The sequence below is a fragment of the Oryx dammah genome, unplaced genomic scaffold, assembly GCF_014754425.2.
Source record: "Oryx dammah isolate SB20612 unplaced genomic scaffold, SCBI_Odam_1.1 HiC_scaffold_16, whole genome shotgun sequence".
Lineage (NCBI taxonomy): Eukaryota > Metazoa > Chordata > Mammalia > Artiodactyla > Bovidae > Oryx > Oryx dammah.
In genome coordinates, this window is record NW_024070200.1 from 42,368,052 (window position 1) to 42,390,758 (window position 22,707).

Below are 22,707 nucleotides of genomic sequence, written 5' to 3' on the forward strand. Positions count from 1 at the left end.
AGCAATATCATAATAAATAATATATAAACAAATAATTTTAAAATAATAAAATAAAATTATGGGCACTCGCTGTAGGTCAGAAGCTTCATGTATTGCTGCATTAAATCCACAAAATAATCCCATGAAGGAACAATTATTATCTCCATTTTTGCTTAGGAGGAAATTGAGACACTAAATTAAATAGCTTGACTGACAGATATGGCCAAAATTGCTAGTGAGGAACCCAGGGTGCAACATTTAAGGCAGCACTCACTCTCCAGGGTCATGTGAGTACAGAGTTGGCACCTGGGAGGCAGTGCCACCTTAAATTTGGTGTTTTGGGCACCTCACAGGTCCCAAAGGACATGTGAGTCCATTTGGTTCCACAGGCCTTGAAAGGCAGGTAAGTTTTAAGAGAGAAGGTGGGAAGCAAGGAGATTTCAGCCCAGGAGAACCATCAGAAAGGTGAGGACATGGGAACTGGGGACTATGGTTTTGGGGTTTGATTTGGCAGAATCACAAATGATCAGATGTTGAAAAACTTTCCTTGAGTTGAGGTCAACTGTGCTGGTCTTAACTATTTCCTTTTTTTTTCCAACTCACCGTCCTGCCCAGGTGACAGATGTCCTAACACCCCCTCCCCTCCAAAGGATTTGACGGCAGGTATCTCAGGGACCCATTGTGTGGGGCCCTCGGGGTGATCAGAGGTGGCAAGTGACCCCAGTAACCTGTGATTTCCCATGGTGGCAAAAATAGGCACCTGGGCATCTCAGTTTTGTCTCAGTCTCTCTGGTGGGTTAATTAACTTGGGCATTTAGCTCCTGGCAGATGTGTCTCACGCTCTGTTGATAAAGAGAATGAAATCCTGCTTCTCTCACCTGTGGTAAACATAGCATAAGCCTGGTTTTGCTTTTTTGACTTCAGAAAAACCCAGAGTATCTTCTACCTCATTGCCTCTGATGACTATAAAGAAATGGATTGATGGCAAGAAAGGAGGTGAGCCTGACATTTTCAGGACAGAGCACTTCCTGTTTCTGTTATTTCTTAATTTGTATTGGAGTATAGTTGCTTTACTATGCTGTGTTAGTTTCTGCTGTTCAGCAAAGTAACTGGGCCCTGCAGTGTGATGGCAGCCTAGTGGTTACAGAGTATGGGGTTGGGTTCCCATGGAAGGTCTGGGATTATTGAGTTGGTGAGCAGTCATGTTGTTGTTTGTCACTAAGTCATGTTTGACTCTTTTCAACCCCTTTGACTGTAGCCCACCAGGCTCCTCTGTCCATGGGATTTTCCAGGCAAGAATACTTGAGTGGGTTGCCATTTCCTTCTCCAGGAGATCTTCCTGATCCAGGGATAGAACCTGAGTCTTCTGCAGTGCAGGCAGATTCTTTACCACTGAGCCACCTGGGACGTGAGCAGTCATATACTATTATATGTATGACATATGGGAAAAATACATATATTTTCATTGGTTTCCTCTGCTATCTCCAAGCCTTCAGTAAAGTTTTACAGACTGTTTGAGCCTGGGATTAGTGGTGCTTTGACACTCTCTGGGAAGAGTCCATATCAGCTCGGATCAAAGTTCCTGAGAGTAAGAAATGCCTAAGGAAAGCTATTTTCCTGGCATGGAGAAGTGGTCTTCTCAACAACAGTGGTCTGGAGCCAGACAGCTGGCAGAGCAAACACTGGGAGGGATTTGCAGAGCATGGACACATTCCTCGAGGATTTCCAGAAATGCTTGGGGAGGGAGCAGCCCTGGTATAGGACTGGACTTCCTGTAGCCAAGTGAACTGGAGGAATCCAATTGGGGCTCTCTCAGAATTAGAGCTGGAACGTGCAGGGTTGCAAGAAAAAAAATAAAGTTAAATCTGAGAAGTATGTGCTTTGGGGGAGTCAGCACTTTTTGATTCTCTTGGACCCAAGAAGAGTCTATAACGTGTAATGGAATCTGGGTAAATCCTTCTCAACCACACTGGAGCCACGTGAACGGACAGCCTTGGCCAAACAATGAGAAAGGTTTCCCTGGCCTTTGCTGACCACAAAACTGACTGTCCTTTCTTGGAAAAGTGGCCCCTTGTCCTGTGGTCCCTCTATATTGCAAGGCAGAGGGTGGAAGTCAAGCCTTGAGGGTGGAGGGATATGGAGGAGTGAAAATAGTCAGATGATCTGGGACCTAAGGTTAGACAATCCGAGAGAAGGTGGTGTACAAATGTTTCTATTTTTATGGGCTTAAAGAAGATAAAATGGGCAGAAACGGTCTTCTAAATTCTCGTGTGTGTGTGTGTGTGTGTGTGTGCGCACGCATGCGCAGTTATGTTGGACACTTTGCAACCCTGTGGACTGTAGCCTGTCAGGCTCCTCTGTCCGCGGGATTCTCCAGACAAGAATACTGGAGTGGGTCGCCATGCCCTCCTCCAAGGGTTCTTCCCAACCCAGGGATCTAACCCTTATCTCTTGCGTTTCCTGCATTGGCAGGAGGATTCTTTACCACTGAGGCATCTGGGAAGTCAAATTCTCTATCAGACATTTAAGTGGCCCCAAATCTTGTTTTGGAAGAAGATCAGGCCTAAGGAAATAAACTCCATTTTCTTGCCTATGTCTCTGTCTTTCCTATTCTCCTTTGAGCTCTCAAGCTCACCAGCTGAGCCACTGAGTTGTGCCACACTTTCCTGATGGAGCCAGCTGAGAAAGCCTAGGTCCTCTTTGCTTGGTCACTCAGTTGGGTCTAACTCTTTGTGACCTCCTGAACTTGTAGCCTGCCAGGCTCATCTGTTCATGAGATTCTTCAGAAAGAATACTGCAGTGGGTTGCCATTTCTTAATCTAGGCGATCTTTCTGATCCGGGGGTTGAAGCCACATCTTTTGCATCTCCTGCCTTGGCAGGTGGGTTCTTTACTCCTGGCACCACCTGGGAAGCCCAGGTCCTCTTTGAACAGAGTTAACTCCAAGTGAAGATCCCAAGCAAATACTGTCCATTCTGTGAAGGCTGACTTTCACTAAGTGGAGAACAAGGCTGTAGGTGTTCTCCACCTGGGCTGGTCTCAGCCTGCACCTGAATTCCAGCTACACTCTGTGAACCTGAAGCCCCCAAAGAAATGAATGGGTGCATGAAGCCAAGAAAGTCATACACTCCCCGCACTGGGCACCCTCACCCATGGCTGAAGATGCAGGCTGAGGAGACAGAAAAGGAACTCTTCAGCAGGACCCAGAAGAGAATCTGAATCCTGGCTTTGAAAGTCATGGACAATCAGCAGACAATCAGCTTCCAGGTCAGTCTTTAAAATGAGAACGCTACTGTCCGGCATTACCGACATCACAGGAGGGCCATGAGACTCACACCACTCAGATAGTAAGAGAGTTTGTGATCTACAGCATCTTCTTCAAGACAAAGCCTTGATAACTTCTTGGTTACCTGTATATCAATGGGGCGATTGCAGATTTTCCCTGGGTGAGTGACCCCGAGGTCTGAAATTTTCTCTCCACCTTTCGTGTAAGATACTTGGTCATGTTCGAACCACTCTGTCCACTCCACATCTGGGCAGAAAGCAAAGATCAGGGTCAGGCAAGCAGGGTGCTGAGACTGGCCATGCTGGGCGCAGCCTCCGAGTACCCTCGGCCCAGTGGGAATCAAATACCATAAGTCCAGGCTCTCACCAGGCTGGCTCCCAGAGGCCTGTAATCCATCTACCAACCTCCCTGCCTCCCCCAACTTTTCATTGCAAGTGCCTCTTATTGACTATCTTATTTTATAAAAGCAATAGATATTCTTCATTATTGCCAAAAGGAGAAAGATGAGATCCAGCCATGAACCCATTGTCTGAGGGTGCTCGTGAAGAGTGTTGCTTTCCATGCCACCCCCCATGTCCCCGTGTGTGAGCTCCTTGAAGGCCAGGTCCTACTGCTGTCTGCATCCCCTGTCAGTGCCATCACCTGGCACAGAAGAGGCATTCCGTGAAAGGGCACATCCCTCTGGGTTACTCCTTACTGAGCCCAGATTAAAGACCGCTCTCAGCTGCCAACTGAGTTGACACTGAAGCCATCAAGCGGTCTTACTGGTGGAAAGAAAAATTCTTCTGCAAAGTCCTGACTTTTTATCCCACTGTGGAATTTTACCAAGGGGTCCCAAGCTCCTCACCTTGAACCCACTCGCTGGATGAGGAGACGTTGAAAAGCTCACCATGCTCTGTCCGGAAGAGTTTGAACACCCGGGCAGCAGCAGAGCCGTGGTGTCCTATCAAAGAGGAGATCAGAGGCATCAGCAACCACACAGACCCCCGAATTAAGAAAGATGTGATGCTAAGGCAGAGAAAGCCCCCTGCACACGTAGATCTTGAACTTCTTCATCTTGCTTTTTTTTTTTGGCCACAAGGCATAGCATGTGGGATCTTAGTTTCCTAACCAGGGAGGGAAACCATGCCCCCTGCAGTGAAAGCACAGACCACCAACCACTAGACTGCCAGGGAAGTCCTCAAAGCATCTTTTTAGATCAAAATATTACTCCTGCTGGTTCTGACCCAGTTCTCATCGTTCCCGTGTCACTTGTTTGGGATTAAACAGATGACGATCTCTTTGCAAATGTAAACATTATCTTAGTGATCAGCCTTAAACCAGCATGGACTTTTGCCACTCATGTAACCTGGCCATTAAGCAGCTAGTCACTCAACAGTGTGTTGGGAGATGGATCAGCCACATTCTGGGGAAGGAGAAGGGGGTGTGTTTGGTCATGTCCAACTCTTTGCGATCCCATGGACTGTAGTTCGCCAGCCTGCTCTGTCTATGGGATTCTCCAGGTAAGAATACTGGAGTGGGCTGGTATGCCTTCCTCCAAGGGATCTTCCAAGCCCAGGGATCAAACTTGTGTCTCTTATGTCTCCTGTATTGGCAGGCAGATTCTCTACCACTGCACTATCTGGGAGGAGAGTGGTTCAAAAAGCCCCTGAGCCTATTGGTCAGAAAAACCCAGGGGGGAATGGCCTTTCACCATTTATTACCATGATACTCGATGTGGTCTTCGACGGAAGAAGAGGGATTTCCTTTCACAGTTAGGAAACTCCAAGGGTGTCTGAAAAAAAGACAACAACAAAAAGTAAAGTTTTCACCGGTCTGAGCCTGTACTGGAAGCAGAGTTAACATAGTGTCATAGTGAGGCTGTTTGGGGAAATGAGTTCCTGGGCTGGGCTTCCCTTTTCCAAAAGAACAAGAGCCTTTCTCAGCAAGCCCTGGCTTTCCTAACCATTTGAAAGGCCATCTGACCAGCCTGATGTTTGTGGATCCTGAGCCTCTGCAACTCCATTCTGGCAGTAGATGGGGCATGAATCATAAACAAACAAGCCCATAGACCCACATACCACTTGCCAGGCTCAATGAGGTCCTGAAGCAAGTGCTCTGAGTCCTTCAGGAAAATAAGGAGACATGCTCCAAGGGAGAAAGGTTATTTCTCTCCCAAGTCAAGCTCGAGGAAAACTGGGCAGATGTGTCTGAGTCCCGAGCAATCGGCACTGGGCCTTGGGAAGGAAACAGATACGTTTTTTTCATGAGGAGTGAAGGAGGAAAAAGAAGTGGTCTGATTTTGGAAAGTCATACACTCTTCTTCTCTCCATCGAAATGTGGACTGCTCTAAGGGAGGGAGGTTTTCTTATCGATCTTTATCCAACCTGTAATACCTAAGCCAGCCTCTCTCTTACTATGAGCTATCAATAGCTCATATTTGTTTGATTATTTTTGTTTTGATCTCATCTTCAGATCAAAGGTTGGGGTTCATTGAGGTTGGGGATTAGACTGTGTCACACTTGCTTAAAAATCTTTCAATGCCTACTGACTTGGATAAAGAGCAAGCTTCTTGGCACTGAGCAAAAGGCCATCCTGTGCCCACCTTGCCAAGTTCATCTCTCTTCCTTCCCCTTCTTGTTCTTTCATGCACCATCATCAATTCTTTCATGTCTGCCTTCCCTTGAGAGCTCAAGACTTCCAGCAAGACCTCACGACTTCCCGCAAGAACTCAGTATGATTAGTCCCTTCCTGGTGCTTTATTTCAATTTCTGCTCAGTAATCACTTTCTGGATGAATGAACCTAGTTTCAGATCTTCTGCTGACTTTAAGTGCTCTGAGTTTGTCATTCAAAGTGGGTCTATATACAAATGAAGGGTAACAATGTAATTCCTGCCTATGTATCTCCTTTACTCATAGAACATATTAAGAGCACCCATCCTAAGCACTGAGGAATTAATGCCTTCAAACTATGGTGTTGGAGAAGACTCTTGAGAGTCCCTTGGACAGCAAGGAGATCAAACCAGTCAATCCTAAAGGAAATCAACCCTGAATATTCACTGGGAGGGCTGATGCTGAAACTCCAATACTTTGGCCTCCTGATGCAAAGAGCTGACTCATTGGAAAAGACCCCGATGCTGGGAAAGATTGAGGGCAGGAGGAGAAGGAGGCAACAGAGGATAAGATGGTTGGATGGCATCACCAACTCAATGGGCATGAGTTTGAGCAAACTCCAGCAGATAGTGGAAGACAGGGAAGAAAGATAAGCAACAGAAAAGGGAAAATATCAGCTTCAGATCACATGGATGTCTAGAGAGGACCCACATGCCTCTCCTCCACTTTCCCTATTACTCCTACACCACCAACTCAAATCAACAGATGGATCAAGAGCTGGAGGCATATTTAGCATCCCCAAAGCTTGTTTCCCTGTCTCTGACACTGATCTCTTTTTAAAAAAGTAATAATACCCAAATATGTTTACTGAACAAACACATTCTCCCTCCCTGAATTGATAAAACCCATGTCATACATTGGGGCTTCCCAGGTGGCTCAGCAGGTAAAGAACCTTCCTGCAAGGCAGCAGATATAGGAGATGCAGTTTCAGTCACTAGATGAGGAAGATCCCCTAGAGGAGGAAATGGCAACCCACTCCAGTATTCTTGCCCAGACAATCCCATGGACAGAGGAGCCTGGTGTGCTGCGGTCCATAGGGTCACAAAGAGTCGGATACAACTGAGCGACTGAACAACGACAATCCTTACCATGGCTCTTGAGAAGAGCTGCTAATGTTCATTGAGTTTTACGCTATGCTACCCACAGCGGCAAATACTTTGCTCATATCATCACCTTTACCTTCCCCAGAGTCCTCTGAGCTGACTCCTGAAATATCCCATTTTACACATCACGGGGACAGTTCAAAGAGAGGGTGAGTCACTTGCGTGCCATCACCGAGGAGGAGGTCCAGCCCAGACTCAAGAATCAGGACAAACTGGATACCAGATCTTGGCCCTTCTTCTGCTGAGGCCATATGTAGCCAGTCTCTTTGTGGTTCTACCTCTCGGTGTAGATTAACAAACTGGCCTTTTGGCTTATATGACAATGAAATAGCAATGCCCTCAGTTTTTATCAACAAAGGAGCTTTGCAATACTACACTGTCATTGTCATCTTTGGCTGCCCAAGTTTCCTGCCCAAATCCTCCAGAGGGAGTTGCCCATGGGCAGGTGGAAAACGCACCCTGGAACCCGGAGCCCTGCTCCTGCCCAGGGGGACTCCACCCAGTCAGTAAAATTGCTTTGCTCAGAGCCCAGGAGAGCCTCTGGCCTGCCCCCATCTTGCCCATCATCTGCAGAGCCCAAGGACAGGGCGTCTCTATCTCCAACAGCCACAGGGAAGATGATCTCAACTTTCCGCTAAACCGAGATCTGATTCAACACGATTCAAAGGTGTGGCTACTGTCGGCTAAACCATAACACATTTATCTTCATGCCAAAGTGTGCACACCGCCAGAATCAGGCATGACGCTGCAAACCCAGGCAAATAAAACTCGCTCTGGAGCACATCAAAGTACCCCTTCTGCTGGGAGGGTCTTGGCAGGGCAGAGGCAATTCATATAGTCTCTAAACAGATGTCCGCCAACCCCTCAAGGCACGTTATGATCCCTTCACCAAAGGAAAGGAAGATGACCATTCATTGTACATCTGAGGCACAGCTCTTACCTTCAGTAGATACTCAATTAATATTTAGTAAGTGACTGACTGAATGAATGAGTTTATATATACAGAGAGTTTGAAGTTTGAAGAGTGGAATATGCTTGTAAGAAAAACTAGGTTCCCTTTAAAAACAAGTCGTAATATATCCAGTGCAGATGGATGTGTGTGCCTGCATCCTCCAGGGTCACGTGGCCCCGGGGAAACCAGGAAGGAAGTTAGGTAAAGTCTGTCTGGGCTAGCGTTGCTTTAGTGTTCTGGAGCCCGGGGAAGCGATGGAAGTGATGACCGATACCTGAATCCAAGGTGTAGGAAGTGTTTGCTGCCCAGTTTGGTCATCGCCTTTCTGGCCACATCATCCAAGTTTCGAGAGCCTTCATCGTTCACAGCAACAGAAAGGATCCTGCCATCAGGCACGGCATTTAAATACTGGGCCAGACGCTCACTCTCTTTCTTGGATCTATAGGTGTCAAATCTGAAAGGGGCAGGAAGAGGAGATATTAATTGTCCTAACAGCAGTGCAAAAAGAGAGCTCTAAGCACCTACCTGTGGTAAGACAGCTAACATGCCATCCAAAATCTCAAGAGTCATGATTTTTAAAGAAAAGAGCTTTTATTACAGCAAAAAAAAAAAAAAATCATCTGAGACTTGTCAAAGATAATCCATCCTCATACATATAAAGCAGCTATGAAATGGAGATCTCAAAAAACCTATACCACAGGTGACAAGAATTTACAAAGGAAAGATAAAATTTTGTCATGATCCCAACTCTAAATATAAAACATACTAAGTATAAAGATTTTGTACAATGGCAATGAAAATTCCAAAAGAATTTGTCTTGGAACTTAACAAGCAAAATAGTTCTACAAGGAATCTAGAAAAATAAACCAGCATGAATAGCCAAGATTTGAGAAAAGGAAAACAAAGGCAGTTAGGGGATGTGGGTAGGGGGATGTGTGGATGCTCAGGGGTCCTCAAACTTACTTTTAATTGTTTCCATAATCTGGTCTGACCCCACCTAGGCCCCTTCCTTCTCCACTGGCCTTTCCCATGAAATGTCTGCTACAATCCTAGCATATCTCAGGGTCTCATAATCATACCACAAGCCCACTCCTGCCTTCACTCTATCATTCTAAACTTCTCTTCAGCCAATCAAATGCTCACTACCTCCCCAGAGCTGATCTAAGTTCTTATTTCTCCAAGTAACTTTATGCAGGTAACCTCCCGGTGACCAGGTCTCAAGTGACCATAGCCTGCATTTCCGTGTGTGTTTAGTATTTACTAATATCTTTACTCAGACACCTTCAGCTGTCAGATTCTTGAGCCCAACGACTCATACTTTACCCAAAGGAGACAAGGAAGGGGCAGGCATCCTGACTTTGGAATCTCCACACCAGCTATTGGTATAACATCTCATTATCCACTTCAATGATGAATTCAATTTGATTGGCGGCCACAAGTAATCCGTATTGTACTACTTAAGAAGCAGCACTGTATCTGGAGAAAACCAGAGTTCAAAAGAATGCATGCACCCCAATGTTCTTTGTAGCACTACTTACAATAGTCAGGACATGGAAGCAACCTAAATGTCTATCTACAAAGGAATGGATAAAGAAGATGTGGTACATATACACAATGGAATATTACTCAGCCATAAAAAGGAACAAAACAACACCAGTTGCAGAGATGTGGATGGACCTAGAGACTGTCGTTCAGAGTGAAGTAAGTCAGAGAGAAAAAAACAAATATCATATTATATCACTGATATGTGGAATCTAGAAAAATGGTACAGATGAACCTATTTGCAAAACAGAAATAGAGACACAGAGGTAGAGAACTAATATATGGACGCCAAGGGTGGAAAAGGAGTGGGGTGAACTGGGAGATTGGGATTGACATATATGCACTCCAATGTATAGACTAGATAACTAATGAGAACCTACTGTATAGCACAGAGAACTCTACTCAGTGCTCTGTGTTGACCTAACTGGGAAGGAAATCCAAAAATGAGGGGATATATGTAGACGTATAGCTGATTTACTTTGCTTCACAGCAGAAACTAATACAAGATTGTAAAGTGACTATAAAAGTTAATACTAAAAACTAAAATAAGAATAAATTGAGTATAATCTAATAAAATTTTTAAGAAAGAAGCAGCATCCAGGAATCAGAGCACAATTGAGTAGACCACTCTCTCTCCTCTGAAGGGAGGAGCTCTCTGATAGATTTTGTGCCAATCAAGTGCATCCTGGTTGCGTTACCCCTGGGCTGAGGATTGCTCCACCCCAGGCCAAGCAGGTGGCTGTCACCAGGGGACCCATGGGGGCAATTTAATGATTCAGGGTCTGGGCAGATCTGGGTTTGAATCCCAGCTCCTACACTTCCAAGCCTTGTGATGCTGAGCTCCTCTATCCAAGGGATTCTCCAGGCAAAAATACTGGAGTAGGTAGCCATTTCCTCCTCCAGAGGATCTTCGCAACCTAGGGGTCAAACCCACATTTCCTGCATTGCAGGCAGATTTTTTTTTTTTTTTTTTTTACCATCTGAGCCACCAGGGAAGTCTCGGAGCAAATTTAGCCTCACTCAACCTCAGTGCTCTCATCTGTATAACAACAGAATCACCTCCCAGGGAATTTATGAAGATTCAGTTATATATCGTGGAGAAAGCGGTTAACACAGGGTTTTGCACAAAGTCCAGTGACTGTATTGTTGTTACTGATATTCACTGGAGGGCAAGGTGAATGGGCCAGCCTACACCACATCACAGCCAGCTCTTGCTGCCTTCCTGTGGATACTCACGGCTCCTGCCCTGTTTTTGAGGAATCCAATATCCTCATCCTCCAGCAGCACCAGGACAGCTGTGTCTGCTTGCCCACTCCAGCTGTGCCCTTCCTCATGTCTCTTTCTCTCCAGGTGGCCTGGACTGGACTCTGCAGGGTCTAGACAAGAAGCCCTGGGAGCTTACTGGTCAGGCCCAGCCTCTGCAGAGTCTACCAGCTCACACACAAGCCCGGATTGAGGACAGGGAGAAGAGACTTGCTGTTTCTACCTCCTGAATATCTCTCCAGTCCATCCACGTCTATCACCGGCTGCTTCTACCTGAATCCTCGCCAGCGACATCTTTTGCCCAGACCATGTGGAAGCCTCTGAACCAATTCTGCTAGCTTTACTTTTTAAAAAAATAATTTTCTGGCTGTGCTGGGTCTATGTCATTGCATGCGCTTTTTGCTAGTTGCAGGGAGCAGGGGCTATTCTTCATTGCAGTGCACAGCTTCTCATTGCAGGGGCTTCTCTTGCTGTTGAGCACAGGCTCTAGGGCACCCGGGCTTCATAGTCGCAGCACATGGGCTGAGCCGTTGCAGCTCCCGGGCTCTACAGCAAGACCCAGTAGCTGTGGTGCAAGGGCTTAGCTGCTCTGTGGCACGTGGAATCTTCCCAGACTAGGGATCAAACACGTGTCACCTGCATTGGCAGGCAGATTCTTTACCCCTGAGCCACCAGGGAAGTCCTGAGCTTTACTTTAGCTCTCTGCAAACAATCCACTCTCTACAGAGCAGCCAGTTCTTTCAAGTTAGAAGGTATCCTTTATTTTTTACTTCTTTTTTATTTATTTAATTTTGCAAATTTTTTAATTGGTGGATAATTGCTTTACAAAGTTGTGTTCATTTCTGCTGTACAAAAATGCAAATCAGCCATAAGTATATGTTAATGTATATATAAGGAATCTAGAAGAATGGTACTGATGAGCTTATTTGCAGGACAGGAATAGAGATGCAGATGTAGAGAATGAGGAAGGAGAAGGTGGGATGAATTGAGAGAGTAGCACTGACATATATATACTCCCATCTGTAAAACATAGCTAGTGGGAAGCTGCTGTGTAGCACAAGAGGTCAGTGTGGTGCTCTGTGATGACCTAGAGGGGTGGGATGGGGGAGGTAGGCGGGAGGCTCAAGAGGGAGGGGATAATGTAAATGTGGTGGTTTAGTCACTAAGTTGTGTCCGACTCTTACAACCCCATGGACTATAGCCTGCCAGGCTCCTCTGTCCATGGAATTCTCTAGGCAAGAATACTGGAGTGGGTTGCCATTTCCTTCTCCATAGTTATGGCTAAATCAGATCATTTTTTTCTTAAAGTACTTTGGTGGCTTTGCATTCTACTAAGAATAAAACCCACCTCCTCACTGGGCCTCCCAGGCTGCACACCTGCCTCTACCTGAAACTCTGACGTCATTGCATGTCATTTCCACCACTCTCTGCCCTCCCACCTCTCTGCTGGCCCTTCCGTCCTATGAAAACAGCACGCACTTTCTCAGCCCTGGCCCTTTGCACTTGCTGCTCTCAGTTTTGAACAATCACTCCCGGACTCAGCCTCACCCCAAAGTCCTCGGCTCAGATGTCTCTTGTTTACACTAGGCTCCCTGACCACGTGATGTAAGATGACCTTCCTGAGTTACTCTGCACCACCTATGTCTTCCCCTAACTACCAATGATCCCAGCCTGAAACTATGCTGCGTGTACATGTGCATACATGTGTATGAATGTGCCTGTTCCTGCTCAATTCAGCTTCACAAAGAAGATGCCTCGGGAAGGAGAGACCTAACTCCTTGAGATAAGGATTTCTGTTTTGCTCATGGCTCAGCACCCTGAGTGGCCTCTGGCTAGGACACACATCCAGTAGGTGTGTGTTGAATGAATGAATATGTTGATGTGAAGGCAAACCTTACCTGTCAGAATGGATGACTGTTCCTGATTTGGGGTCGATGACATGGACAATGACTCCACGGTGACCCCAGCTCCTTTCAAAAAAATAGCCTCCCTCTTCCAGGCCACCCGGGTGAAGAGTCTTGTTCAGAAACGTCCAAGAGAGCTTCTTCTGTCCATGCAACTCAAGGGTACCTCCTCTGTCGACACCAATGTACTTGAGGCCAAAGTAGGGGTCTAGCTGAATGCCATCATCAGCCCTATGAGAGAAAACGGCTCTCTGTGGTTGGCCAACATCTCTGTTTAGTGGCTGCTGAGCCCAGAGGGGATGGCACTGCTGCTGACTGCCACTGTGGCCACCATAGAGCCAATCACACCTGGTGACCACCCAAGATCAGTGGACATAGCGTGAGCAACCAAGATAGTCCCAAGCCGGAATGAAATGAGTCCAACAGGCCAAGCAGAAATACTCATCAGTAGTCAACATGTTGGCACTGCTTTCCAGGTCTAAGTGCATTATATTTGGTCCATATCAGATGTGGAATCACCTGGACAACTACTGCATACCCTGTGTATTCTTGGCTACCACTTCTGAGAACTCTCAATTGCTTGGTGATGGAGCACAGCCAGAGGCAAATACTGCCTGGAATTTTTCTTTATCTTGTCCATCAGAGCCTATTAATAAACATTCACAGAGACTCCCTGAGCCATGACATGATTAGAAAGCAGCTGAAAGGCTGGCAGGGGTTTTTGTAACTTAAGTCCAGACCTGAGCCACAGTAAATAAAATACCTCGTGTACCTCTCCAACTCACCCAAATTGCCAGTGTCTGTCTTGCCCGTGATTGTGATCAGGCAGGATATAATGATAATTCCTTTCTTGCACTAAAGGCTTGCTGTCTCACCTTCCTTTCTTCTATGGACAATCTCCCCCGCATCAGATCCAAGGGTGGCATCGTACCCACAGTAGCGTGGGGACCGTCTACCCACCTTCCATACAAAACGATGCTGAAATTGCCCTGGAAAGGGCAGAGGGCACTCCCAGCATGCAGCTCTCCTCCGCTGTCAATCAGGATGTGCCGGGTACGCAAAACAATGGCCTCATCTTGGTCTTTAATGACTAGCTTTCCTGAAGAGGTGGGGATGGAGTGAGGTTGAAGAACACAGTGTTAGTGATGAGATTCTAGCAGAAGACGGGCAGACCTCCTGAGCCCCCATCTCCTCCAGGCAGGCAAGAAGGCCTCCTTCATGTACTTCTATGTTTGCTATGCTTATGATGTTCACTTTCCTCTGTCTTGCGATGGGTAAATATTGCCTGCTTGATTTGCTGCCTTCACTGTGTGCTCTGCCTTCAATGAGTAAGTATCTGAAAGTCAGATAAGCAGAACTGCTCAGAGCACCAATAAAGAGTTTCCTTTATAAATGCTTCTTTCATTAAGATTGGACTCTGACAAGGCATTCCTTAAGTGCTCAGAGGTGACGGTTATCTCCAACCATCTCTGACCTGAGCTCTAAGCATGTGACATTTGTTTTGTCCATCTGAAGTTATGGCAACCTGCATCTATCTGCTGGGCTCAGAGGCAGCAGACCAGAGAGATGGGACGGGGAGTATTGGGGGAAGGAGATTGTCTTACCTCCCTCTGAGATGCGGATGGAGTAGACCGTGGCAGAAGAGGTGAGCAACAGTGCTCTGCCCTGGCCTATATACACATAGTGGGCTGGATCATGGCCAGGATTCCAGGGTTGCAACTCAGGCCACTGATCAGGGCACTCAGCCGACCCTGCCAAGTACAGAGAGGTGTCACTGCCACCATCCACCAGCCTCCCCAGCAAGGATGGCACAGATCACGGGGTGGGAGGAGCTATCATGGCGCTGGCCTCCTCCCTACTAGAGCTAAAAGCAGGGCCTTGGAGAGAAAAGAGAGCCCCTGACAGAGGAGCCCTGGGATTTACCCCCTGCCCATCATTAGTTCATCACGCATTTTCCGTGAACTTCCTTCTTCTGGGCTCAGTTTTTCCCTTTATCAAATGAAGGGTAGACCAGATGACTCCTCAAGATATTCCAGGATCTAAAGTTAGACAGTGATATACCTAGATTACTTGTATTCCAAGGCATCCTTTCCCCTGGAAAGACTGTTTGAAAAGTTGGCAAAGCCCGTTCCCTTTCTGCATGAGAATTTGACTTTTAGTTAATTTGCTCTCCCTGTTTCCCTGGAAACCTGAGAAAGATGGTATTCTATAAACAGTGCTACCAAGCAACATTAATTATAACAAAAGTGACCCCTGATTAGTCAGTGGCATCTAAACCAGGAACTATGAGGTACAGTGGTAAAGAATCTGCCTACCAATGCAGGAGATACAAGAAATGCATGTTCAGTCTCTGGGTTGGGAAGATCCCCTGGAGAAGGAAATGACAACCCACTTCAGTCTTCTTGCCTGGAGAATCCCATGGACAGAAGAGCCTGGCAGGCTGCCGTCGAGGGGGCTATGAAGAGTCATGACTGAGTGACTGTGCACACACAGAGTTATTATATTTAGAACGATCCTGCTGGAGATGTCTTACTGTGGGCTTCCCTGAGTGAAGGGGCTCTGATAACTGGGCACATCCCACGTGGCAACCCTGAAAGTTACATCTATGGAGTTGCTATACGAGATACTGGCTCTGATGGGGCAATTCCATACCTGTCCAATGATGGCCTTGTTTCCTCTCACCTAAGGAGCTGTTATCTGGGAAACCAAAGAAGATAACTTCTGGGAGGCTTGTGGGATGTTACTAAGACCACTCCCATGAAAGAGGCGTGCCTGATGAAACACCAATGGCAGGTGGTGTTTCTGTGCTAAACCCTTCAAAGTTAGCCTGATGCTCAGCATGGCCTGCAGGATTCCCAGGTGACTCAGCAGTAAAGAATCTGCCTGCAATGCAGGAGACATGCATTCGACCCCTGGGTCCACAAGATCCCCTGGAGGAAGGGCGTGGCAACTCAGTCCAGTATTCTTGCTTGGAGAATCCCATGGACAGAGGAGCCTGGCAGGCTACAGTCCATAAAGTCATAAAGAGTCAGGCTCGACTGAAGCAAGTGAGCACACAGGCATAACCACGGCCTCGTGAGGCTGAATGTTTAGCTGAACTCAAAGCCCCCTTGGTGGGTGTTACACTGCAAACAGAAGCACTGGGAGGAGTCCCTCCTTCTACTGCTCAGAAGGATCTATACCCCAGTGGGGTACCATGTACAGTGAACAGAGAAGACTGTCTCAGAAACAGGGAGACTCTCCCTGGACAGCAGGGGAAAGCCCGGAGGGAAAGCGATCAGAAGAGGCCACAGGCAAGACAAGGTGAGAATGCTTGCTCAGTGAACAAGCCTCAATGTACTCTGTTTTTCCTCTCACTAGGAATTAAGTTGTGGGCCTGAAACAGTAGATTTTTACATAACTGGGGACGGGATGGAGGAGCGGGAAGGTGCGTGTGCATGCTAAGTCACTTCAGTCTCATCAGACTGCCACCCCATGGAATGTAGCCCACTAGGCTCCTCTGTCCATGGGATTCTTCAGGCAAGAATGCTGGAATGGGTTGCCATTCTCTACTCCAGGGGATCTTACCGACCCAGGGATCGAACCTGGGTTTCCTGCATCTCAGGCAGATTCTTTACTGTCTGAACTACCAGGGAAGCCCATGATCTTATGCACTGTATCTATTTTTTTTTTCAGATTTTATTTTATTTTATCTTTTACGTTACAATATTGTATTGGTTTTGCCATACATCAACATGAATCTGCCATGGGTTCTTAATGCACCAGATCTTATGGCAGATCAGGAAGGGAACATGAAGGTCAGGTGGCTCCCAGACAGCAGGCTGGCTGGCAGTTGTGTGTTTTTTGTCTGTTCCACCCCACCCTGAGTGTTTGATAAGTTTTCAATTGGTTGCCACCCTTTAACAAGTAGAGAGCTTTTATACAAAAGTCTATATTTCTGGCTTCTCTTAAAAATTCAATAGACCCTGAAATAGGTACCCCCCTTTTCCCATGTGGGGGCCATTGGCCAGGACGGAAAAGGGTGAGTTCCTTAAGAGGGGCCTGCATTCTACAGGTGACCACATCTCTACCTGGCCAGCTTCACTGCTTTGCATCATGTGCCTGGCACCTGTAGACACTGAATTTGAAACCCCAAAGGCTGCCTGATGAAACCAAAGCACAGGATAAGACCTGCCCAGGGTCATTGAGTTAGCAGGGTCAGGCCAGAACCCCGCAGCCTTGCCCCTGCCCCAAGGCTCCTGCTCCTGGCCCCCAGCCCCTTGGTTCCAGAAGTGGCTACGCCTTCTTTGTTGACAGGCAAAGGCCCAGATACTGTGGCTTACCTGTGGATGCGGCACCAGGAAAGTGGGCCAGGATGAACCAACCCATGGTCAGCATCACCCTAAAGGAGACATCCGTCCTGTGAGCAGCTCCCATCCTGGCAGAGTGCTCCCTGAAACAGGAGCACACCGAGTCAGACCTGCAAGCTTACCAGGCTGGAGTCAGTATATGGGGCAGACACACACAGAGACACCCAGGGCACGTGCACACACAGAGGCCATGCCAGCACGGGCACCCTCCAGCCAGCCAGTGCTGAGTCCTCAGATGCCGTGACTCAGGATTGGGCAGATCAGGGCATGCCAGCCCTGTCATCAACTTCCTGCCTGTGTCCTGCAGCTCAGAGACCCAGGGACGGATGGAATTTCATCCTTGGTGCTTGAGCTCGCTACCCTCCAGAACAAAGCTTTATTTTTCCTTCTTCTTAAGTTAAGAAACAGAGAAAACCAAAAACCACTCCCACTGAACTTATGCTAGAAAATAGATGCCATTAACTTCCTGTGTGATCGAAGCTGATTTGATTAACCTCTCTGGGCTTCAGTTTCCTAATCTGAAAAATGAGGCTGTGGCCTAGCTGATTTCTAATGTTGAGAGTCCCCTGGATGGCAGGGAGGTCCAACCAGTCCATCCTAAAGGTAATCAGTCCCAATATTCATTGGAAGGACTGATGCTGAAGCTGAAATTCCAATATTTTGGCCACCTGGTGAGAAGAACTGACTCATTGGAAAAGACCCTGATACCTGATACTGGGAAAGATTGAAGGCAGGAGGAGAAGGGGACAACAGAGAATGAGATGGTTGGATGGCATCACCGACTCAAGGAACATGAGTCTGAGTAAACTCCGGGAGCTGATGATAGGGGAAGCCTGGGAAGCCTGGCATGCTGCAGTCCATGGGGTCGCAAAGAGTTGGACATGACTGAATGACTGAACTGAACTGACTGAATGTTAGTCTGTGCTTCTAAAACAAGTCTTGATGATAATATTGAGATCTTAAATAGGATGCCTGTGTATTATAAACCCTTTTAATATTACCCATCCAAGAGGAAGGCAGGGCAGAGATAGTTAATTGTCCCCTAATATCCATTTTCCCTGGAAAAGAACCCCTGTGTTTTGTCTGGGCACACAGCCATCTAGAATAAAGGCTACCTTCCTCAGTCTCTGGAATTGTTTTAGCCAATATGGCAAAAGTACAGTGTATGAATTCCAGGATATGTCCTCACAGAAGGTGGGAAGCCCTTCTCCATGCCCCCCACCCCTTCCTGCTGGCTGGAATATGGATATGATGGCTGGATCTTTAGCAGCTATCTTTGGCCACATAGGTAGTTGGAGCCATGTGCTGAAGATGGCAAAGCAGAGAGTAAGAAACCAGGCTCCGACCCCATGGAGAATTGAAACAGCCCTAGACTCTGGATTTATTTTTCTGTGTGACAGAATTAAATTAAATTAATTTCATTTTTATTTTATGAAAGCCACTTTTTTTTCCCTTTTACTCAGACAGAAGCTGACTGTGGGAATTTGTCTAGGTAATCCTCATGACAGGAGCTTAAAAAAAGAAAAAGAAAAAAAAAGATGCCTGATGCCCCTTTCAGAATATAACGCTCTTGGAGAAAGATCTCTGTCCTCGAGTACTCTGTTGCACACTAGAGTATGTAAACGAGGCTGGGAGAGCAGCCTGCTCCAGCTCCCCTGCCCATGTCCTCAGATCCTCCCCAGAGCCTGAAAACAAACAGATATTCTCCCACATGGAGGAATGGGCCAGATATCTTTCATGCCACACAGGCTCCTGCCTCTGAACCAGCTCAGGGATAAATCTGATCATCCCTGACCTCCCAGCTCCAGGTGAAGTGCTTTGTGTGAGTTCAGTGAGTCGGAGTAGGCAGGAGGGTCTGAAACAGAACGCCCTGGCCTTGTGCCTGGTCCCTCCCGCACAGGTGCGCTGGGGAGGCTGGGGAGGCTGGGGAGGGAGGCACAATGCTCTCAGCATCAATGTCCACGGTGTCCTCCTGGCGGGAGGTGTCCTCGTGCCTGGCCCTGGCCTGACCTGGAGAGAACAACAGGACCCATTCTAGTTGCCTCAACAGAGCCGCTGGAGTGGGGCATCGAATGGTGCCTTTCTCCCCTTGGCTCCCAGAAGAGGAGTGTCTGTTTTCACGCTCTTCACAAGAGAAAGAAGGGGACGCTGGGGACAGGAGTGTCATGTGGTCCTCAGGGAAAGCCAGGGTCCAGCTCTCGAGCCTCCATCTGTTCAGCAAAACCAGAACTGACTTGTTCTTTGCTGCTAAGAAGCCCCAAGCCATCCTGGGGCTTCATGAACCTCAACTTCGAGCCATGAGCTAGGAGAGGAATGTGGCCAGCACTGAGCAGGGCGGTGCCCAGGGGGTGGGAGGCAATCTGGGTATGGGCACTCCTCCAACCTTAACTGCTGGGTGACCCTCACCCAGGCATGTGCTTCTCTGGGCCTCGACTCCCCATATGCAGAGTGGAAGGTTGGGATACAGGGACTTGTGGCCCTGACACCTTCTGATTACAGCCTAGGTCATTTCAGAGACAAAAATCGTCAGTTTCAGGATGGATGTAAAAACAATTCCACCTGGCAGGATAATGCTCAAAATCTTTCTCCTAACATGAAACAGATCTGCTGTGTCTGAGGCACTGGAGGCAGAGAGAACTGCACCCCCCTGGCTCAAAGAGCTCGTGACCCCACATTGCCCGGGGAGGGGTGGGGTGGTCCTCCGGGCTTTTGTGTCCCCGAGTGGCTTCCAGGGCCCTGAGCACAGAAACGTGGAGAAAGGTCCTGTTGATATGCATCCCAAAGGTTCTCAGATTTCACTTAGGACTTCTTCCCCAGGGAAGGAGGACAGCTTTTCCACTTGGCCACTGAAAGCTCTCTGGCAGCGGAAACTGGACTCGGCTTCTCCAGCTGGCAAGATATGGTCTGGAAGCGGTGCCCAGCCGCAGAAGGCCTGGGAAGCACGCAAGTTGGCTAACAATGCTAGAAGCTTCCTTGGGGAGTTGCTGGCTGGAGCCTGGCTGGGTCCTGCTGGTTGTGAGCTGGCCCCTTCCTTGCAGGGCATGGTGAGCCCCTCGGGTAGAGTTGTGTGCAGGAGGAACGACTGGAACTCCAGGACACTTTGCTTCACAAGGCTTCACAATAACAAGCTAAAGATTTCCAGAAGCTCGGCACCCCTACTCCATCCAGCTGTAGCTCCGAGTGTCTGCCAGGCCTCCCAGGAACGAGAAGGGGCAGGGCGTCGCCTGCCCCTGGCTGTCTCTGCCTGTCCTTGCTGCCATCACACAGCCGGGGTGGGGGCTCTGCTCTTCCTCCAGCTGCCCTGGGGTAGTAGAAGCCATCACCTGAAGGAGAAGAGGAGCACAGGGTTATTCAAGTCTTCACAGAGGCCCCTGAACCCCCAGAGGAGCAGCATTAGCAGGTCCACGCCCCACAGCATCCCCGCCCCCAGGGGGAGGCGGGCCCTTGCTGCCTGCAGAGCCTGCAGCCTGCAGAAGCCAAACCCTCTTCAGGGATTACCGGGAAGAGAGGGAGGAGAAGGAGGTGGGGTAGGCTCAGTGTAAGCGCTGAGGGGTGGGGAGTGGGAGAGAGTGGGTGTGGGAGGTGCGGTAGGGCTGCAGGGGGACCCGGAAGCTGCTTTGGGCAGTGGGACAGCACAGGGATAGCCGTCACTCTGTCACGCCTGCAACAAGGCAAGTCTCATTTTCCACAAACCTAGGCTCGGCTCAGAGCAGCAGGACACCGTGGGGACCTGGAGCACAGGCCCCAGAGGCCTCCAGGCCAGCCCTGCAGCTCTACATCAGGAAAACCAGTTGACCACTCAGGCCTTGCTTTTTTTAACCTGTAAAACTGAAATAATGCCTCTTAAACTCCAAGGTCATTTTGATCCTCGCTTGAGGATCAAACAAGAGGCTCTATAGAAGATGATAAAGCTCTGGGCCTGACCTGTGGTCAGTATGCAAGTTGTGGCAGCTGCTGGTATGAAGGATGCTTGCTACCAAGGGAGAAAGCCTGGGAGATGAACTCTGAGAACCTGGTCTGAGTTACAGCTCTCAACAGCCACTTGACCTTAGACAAGTCGTTCAACCTCTTTGGGCCTTAGCTGTCTCACTTTTAAAATGGGAACAATAATAGTACCCATAACCAGAAGGGTTCCCCTGGTGATTCAGATGGTAAACAATCTGCCTGCAATGCAGGAGACTGGGTTTGATCCCTGGGTTGGGAAGATCCCCTGGAGAAGGAAACGGTCACCTGCTCCAGCATTCTTGCCTGGAGAACCCCATGGACAGAGGAGCCTGGTGGGCTCCAGTCCATGGTGTCACAAAGAGTCAGACATGACTGAGCATCTAAACTACCACTACCACCAAGCGACTTGCCAGTTAGCATCAGGCTCACAGAATGTAGGAGCTGATGGGATCAGAGACCCTTTCCAGTTAGCCCTTGGCTGTGCACCCGAACCATGTGGAGAATTTGTTAAAATGCGGATTCTCATTCCATGGGTTTGGGCTGGGATCTGATTCTGCATTTCCAACCAGCTCCCAAGTGAGGCTGCCTCTGCTGTTGGGCTGTGGGCCATGCTTTGAGGAGCAGGGATCTCGTGCAGGCCCACCCTCCCATTTTACAGATGAGTAAACTGAGACCTACAGTGCAGAAGATTGTTGCTTATAATCAGGAGCAGTAAATGGATCAGAGAATTGCCATCTGACTCCAAATTATGGGGCACACGCCACCTTCCCGGCCAGCCTGCTTGTTTGTGTGGAAAGGGAGAGGCAAGACTGGGCACATTTCTGTTTCAGCCCCTGTTTCAACTGGGGCATTGCTTTCAGTCACAGTTTGGATAGTAAACACTTGCCTCAGGAACCCTTTATACTTCCATAAAGTCTTAAAATTATCTTCCCCAAACAAAATACCTCCTCTGAGAGGGGAAATCCCCAGTGGGGGGCCACCTGCAGAGCCAAGGAGGAGAGTTTCTTGTGATGAGAGAACTTCACCATCACAGATCCCTCCCACCCCCAAGAATATCTGGACAAATCCTGTCGGGTCCTCTCATCTCATCACCAAATCGGCCACCGGGGCTGGTAGCGTCAAAGCCTTCCATCATCACAGCAGGTAGGAAGGCAGGTCTGTAACCAGTCTCCCCTCCTGTCCATGTAACACACATGGTCTATGCATCCCACAAGTGGGCACTGCACTGGTCCTGGTGGAAACGGAAGTGAGATCCCTGCCCCCACAGGGATCCTGAGGTCCCATTACCCTCTGCATCAGGCATCGCAGTCTAAATGATGAGCCTGACTCTTCTGCAAACCAGATGTTCCCTAATGAAGAGTTCCTCGATGACTTATTGGAGATTAAACACTGGAGTAAACAACTGAGCCACACTGACATACCTAACTTGCCCTTTGGTTTAGAGCTAGGCTGTCCAATACACTAGCCTCAAGTCATGTGTGGCTATGGACATTTAAATTAAAATCAGATACAGTTAAGACTCAGTTCCTCGGTCAAACTAGGCACTTTTAAGAGTTTGATCACCACTCGTAGCTAGTGGCTACCGAGAGGTAAAGAATCTGCCAGCTACTGCAGGAGAGGCAGGATATGGGGGTTTGATCCCTGGGTCAGTAAGATCCCCTGGAGGAGCAAATGGCAACCCACTCCAGGATTTTTGCCTGAAGAATCCCATAAACAGAGGAGCCTGGTAGGCT

General features: G+C 48.1%; 1 protein-coding gene across 2 annotated transcripts in view; it reads right to left on the reverse strand.

Annotated features, from left to right (window-relative positions):
* LOC120875530 (cell migration inducing hyaluronidase 1) overlaps positions 1 to 22,707 on the reverse strand; it is a 160,986-nt gene that overhangs the window by 51,166 nt on the left and 87,113 nt on the right. Inside the window, exons 2-9 of one of the 2 annotated variants that reach the window (XM_040257396.1) lie at positions 17,003 to 17,112; positions 14,285 to 14,431; positions 13,641 to 13,779; positions 12,675 to 12,911; positions 8,246 to 8,425; positions 4,968 to 5,038; positions 4,112 to 4,207; positions 3,389 to 3,510 (exon numbers count right to left, since the gene is read on the reverse strand). In XM_040257396.1, the coding sequence (XP_040113330.1) occupies positions 3,389 to 3,510; positions 4,112 to 4,207; positions 4,968 to 5,038; positions 8,246 to 8,425; positions 12,675 to 12,911; positions 13,641 to 13,779; positions 14,285 to 14,431; positions 17,003 to 17,096 (1,086 nt within the window). In that variant the 5' untranslated portion in view covers positions 17,097 to 17,112. Of the gene's footprint in view, positions 1 to 3,388; positions 3,511 to 4,111; positions 4,208 to 4,967; positions 5,039 to 8,245; positions 8,426 to 12,674; positions 12,912 to 13,640; positions 13,780 to 14,284; positions 14,432 to 17,002; positions 17,583 to 22,707 lie in introns of those variants that run through there. The other variant, XM_040257397.1, reaches the window with a different exon arrangement.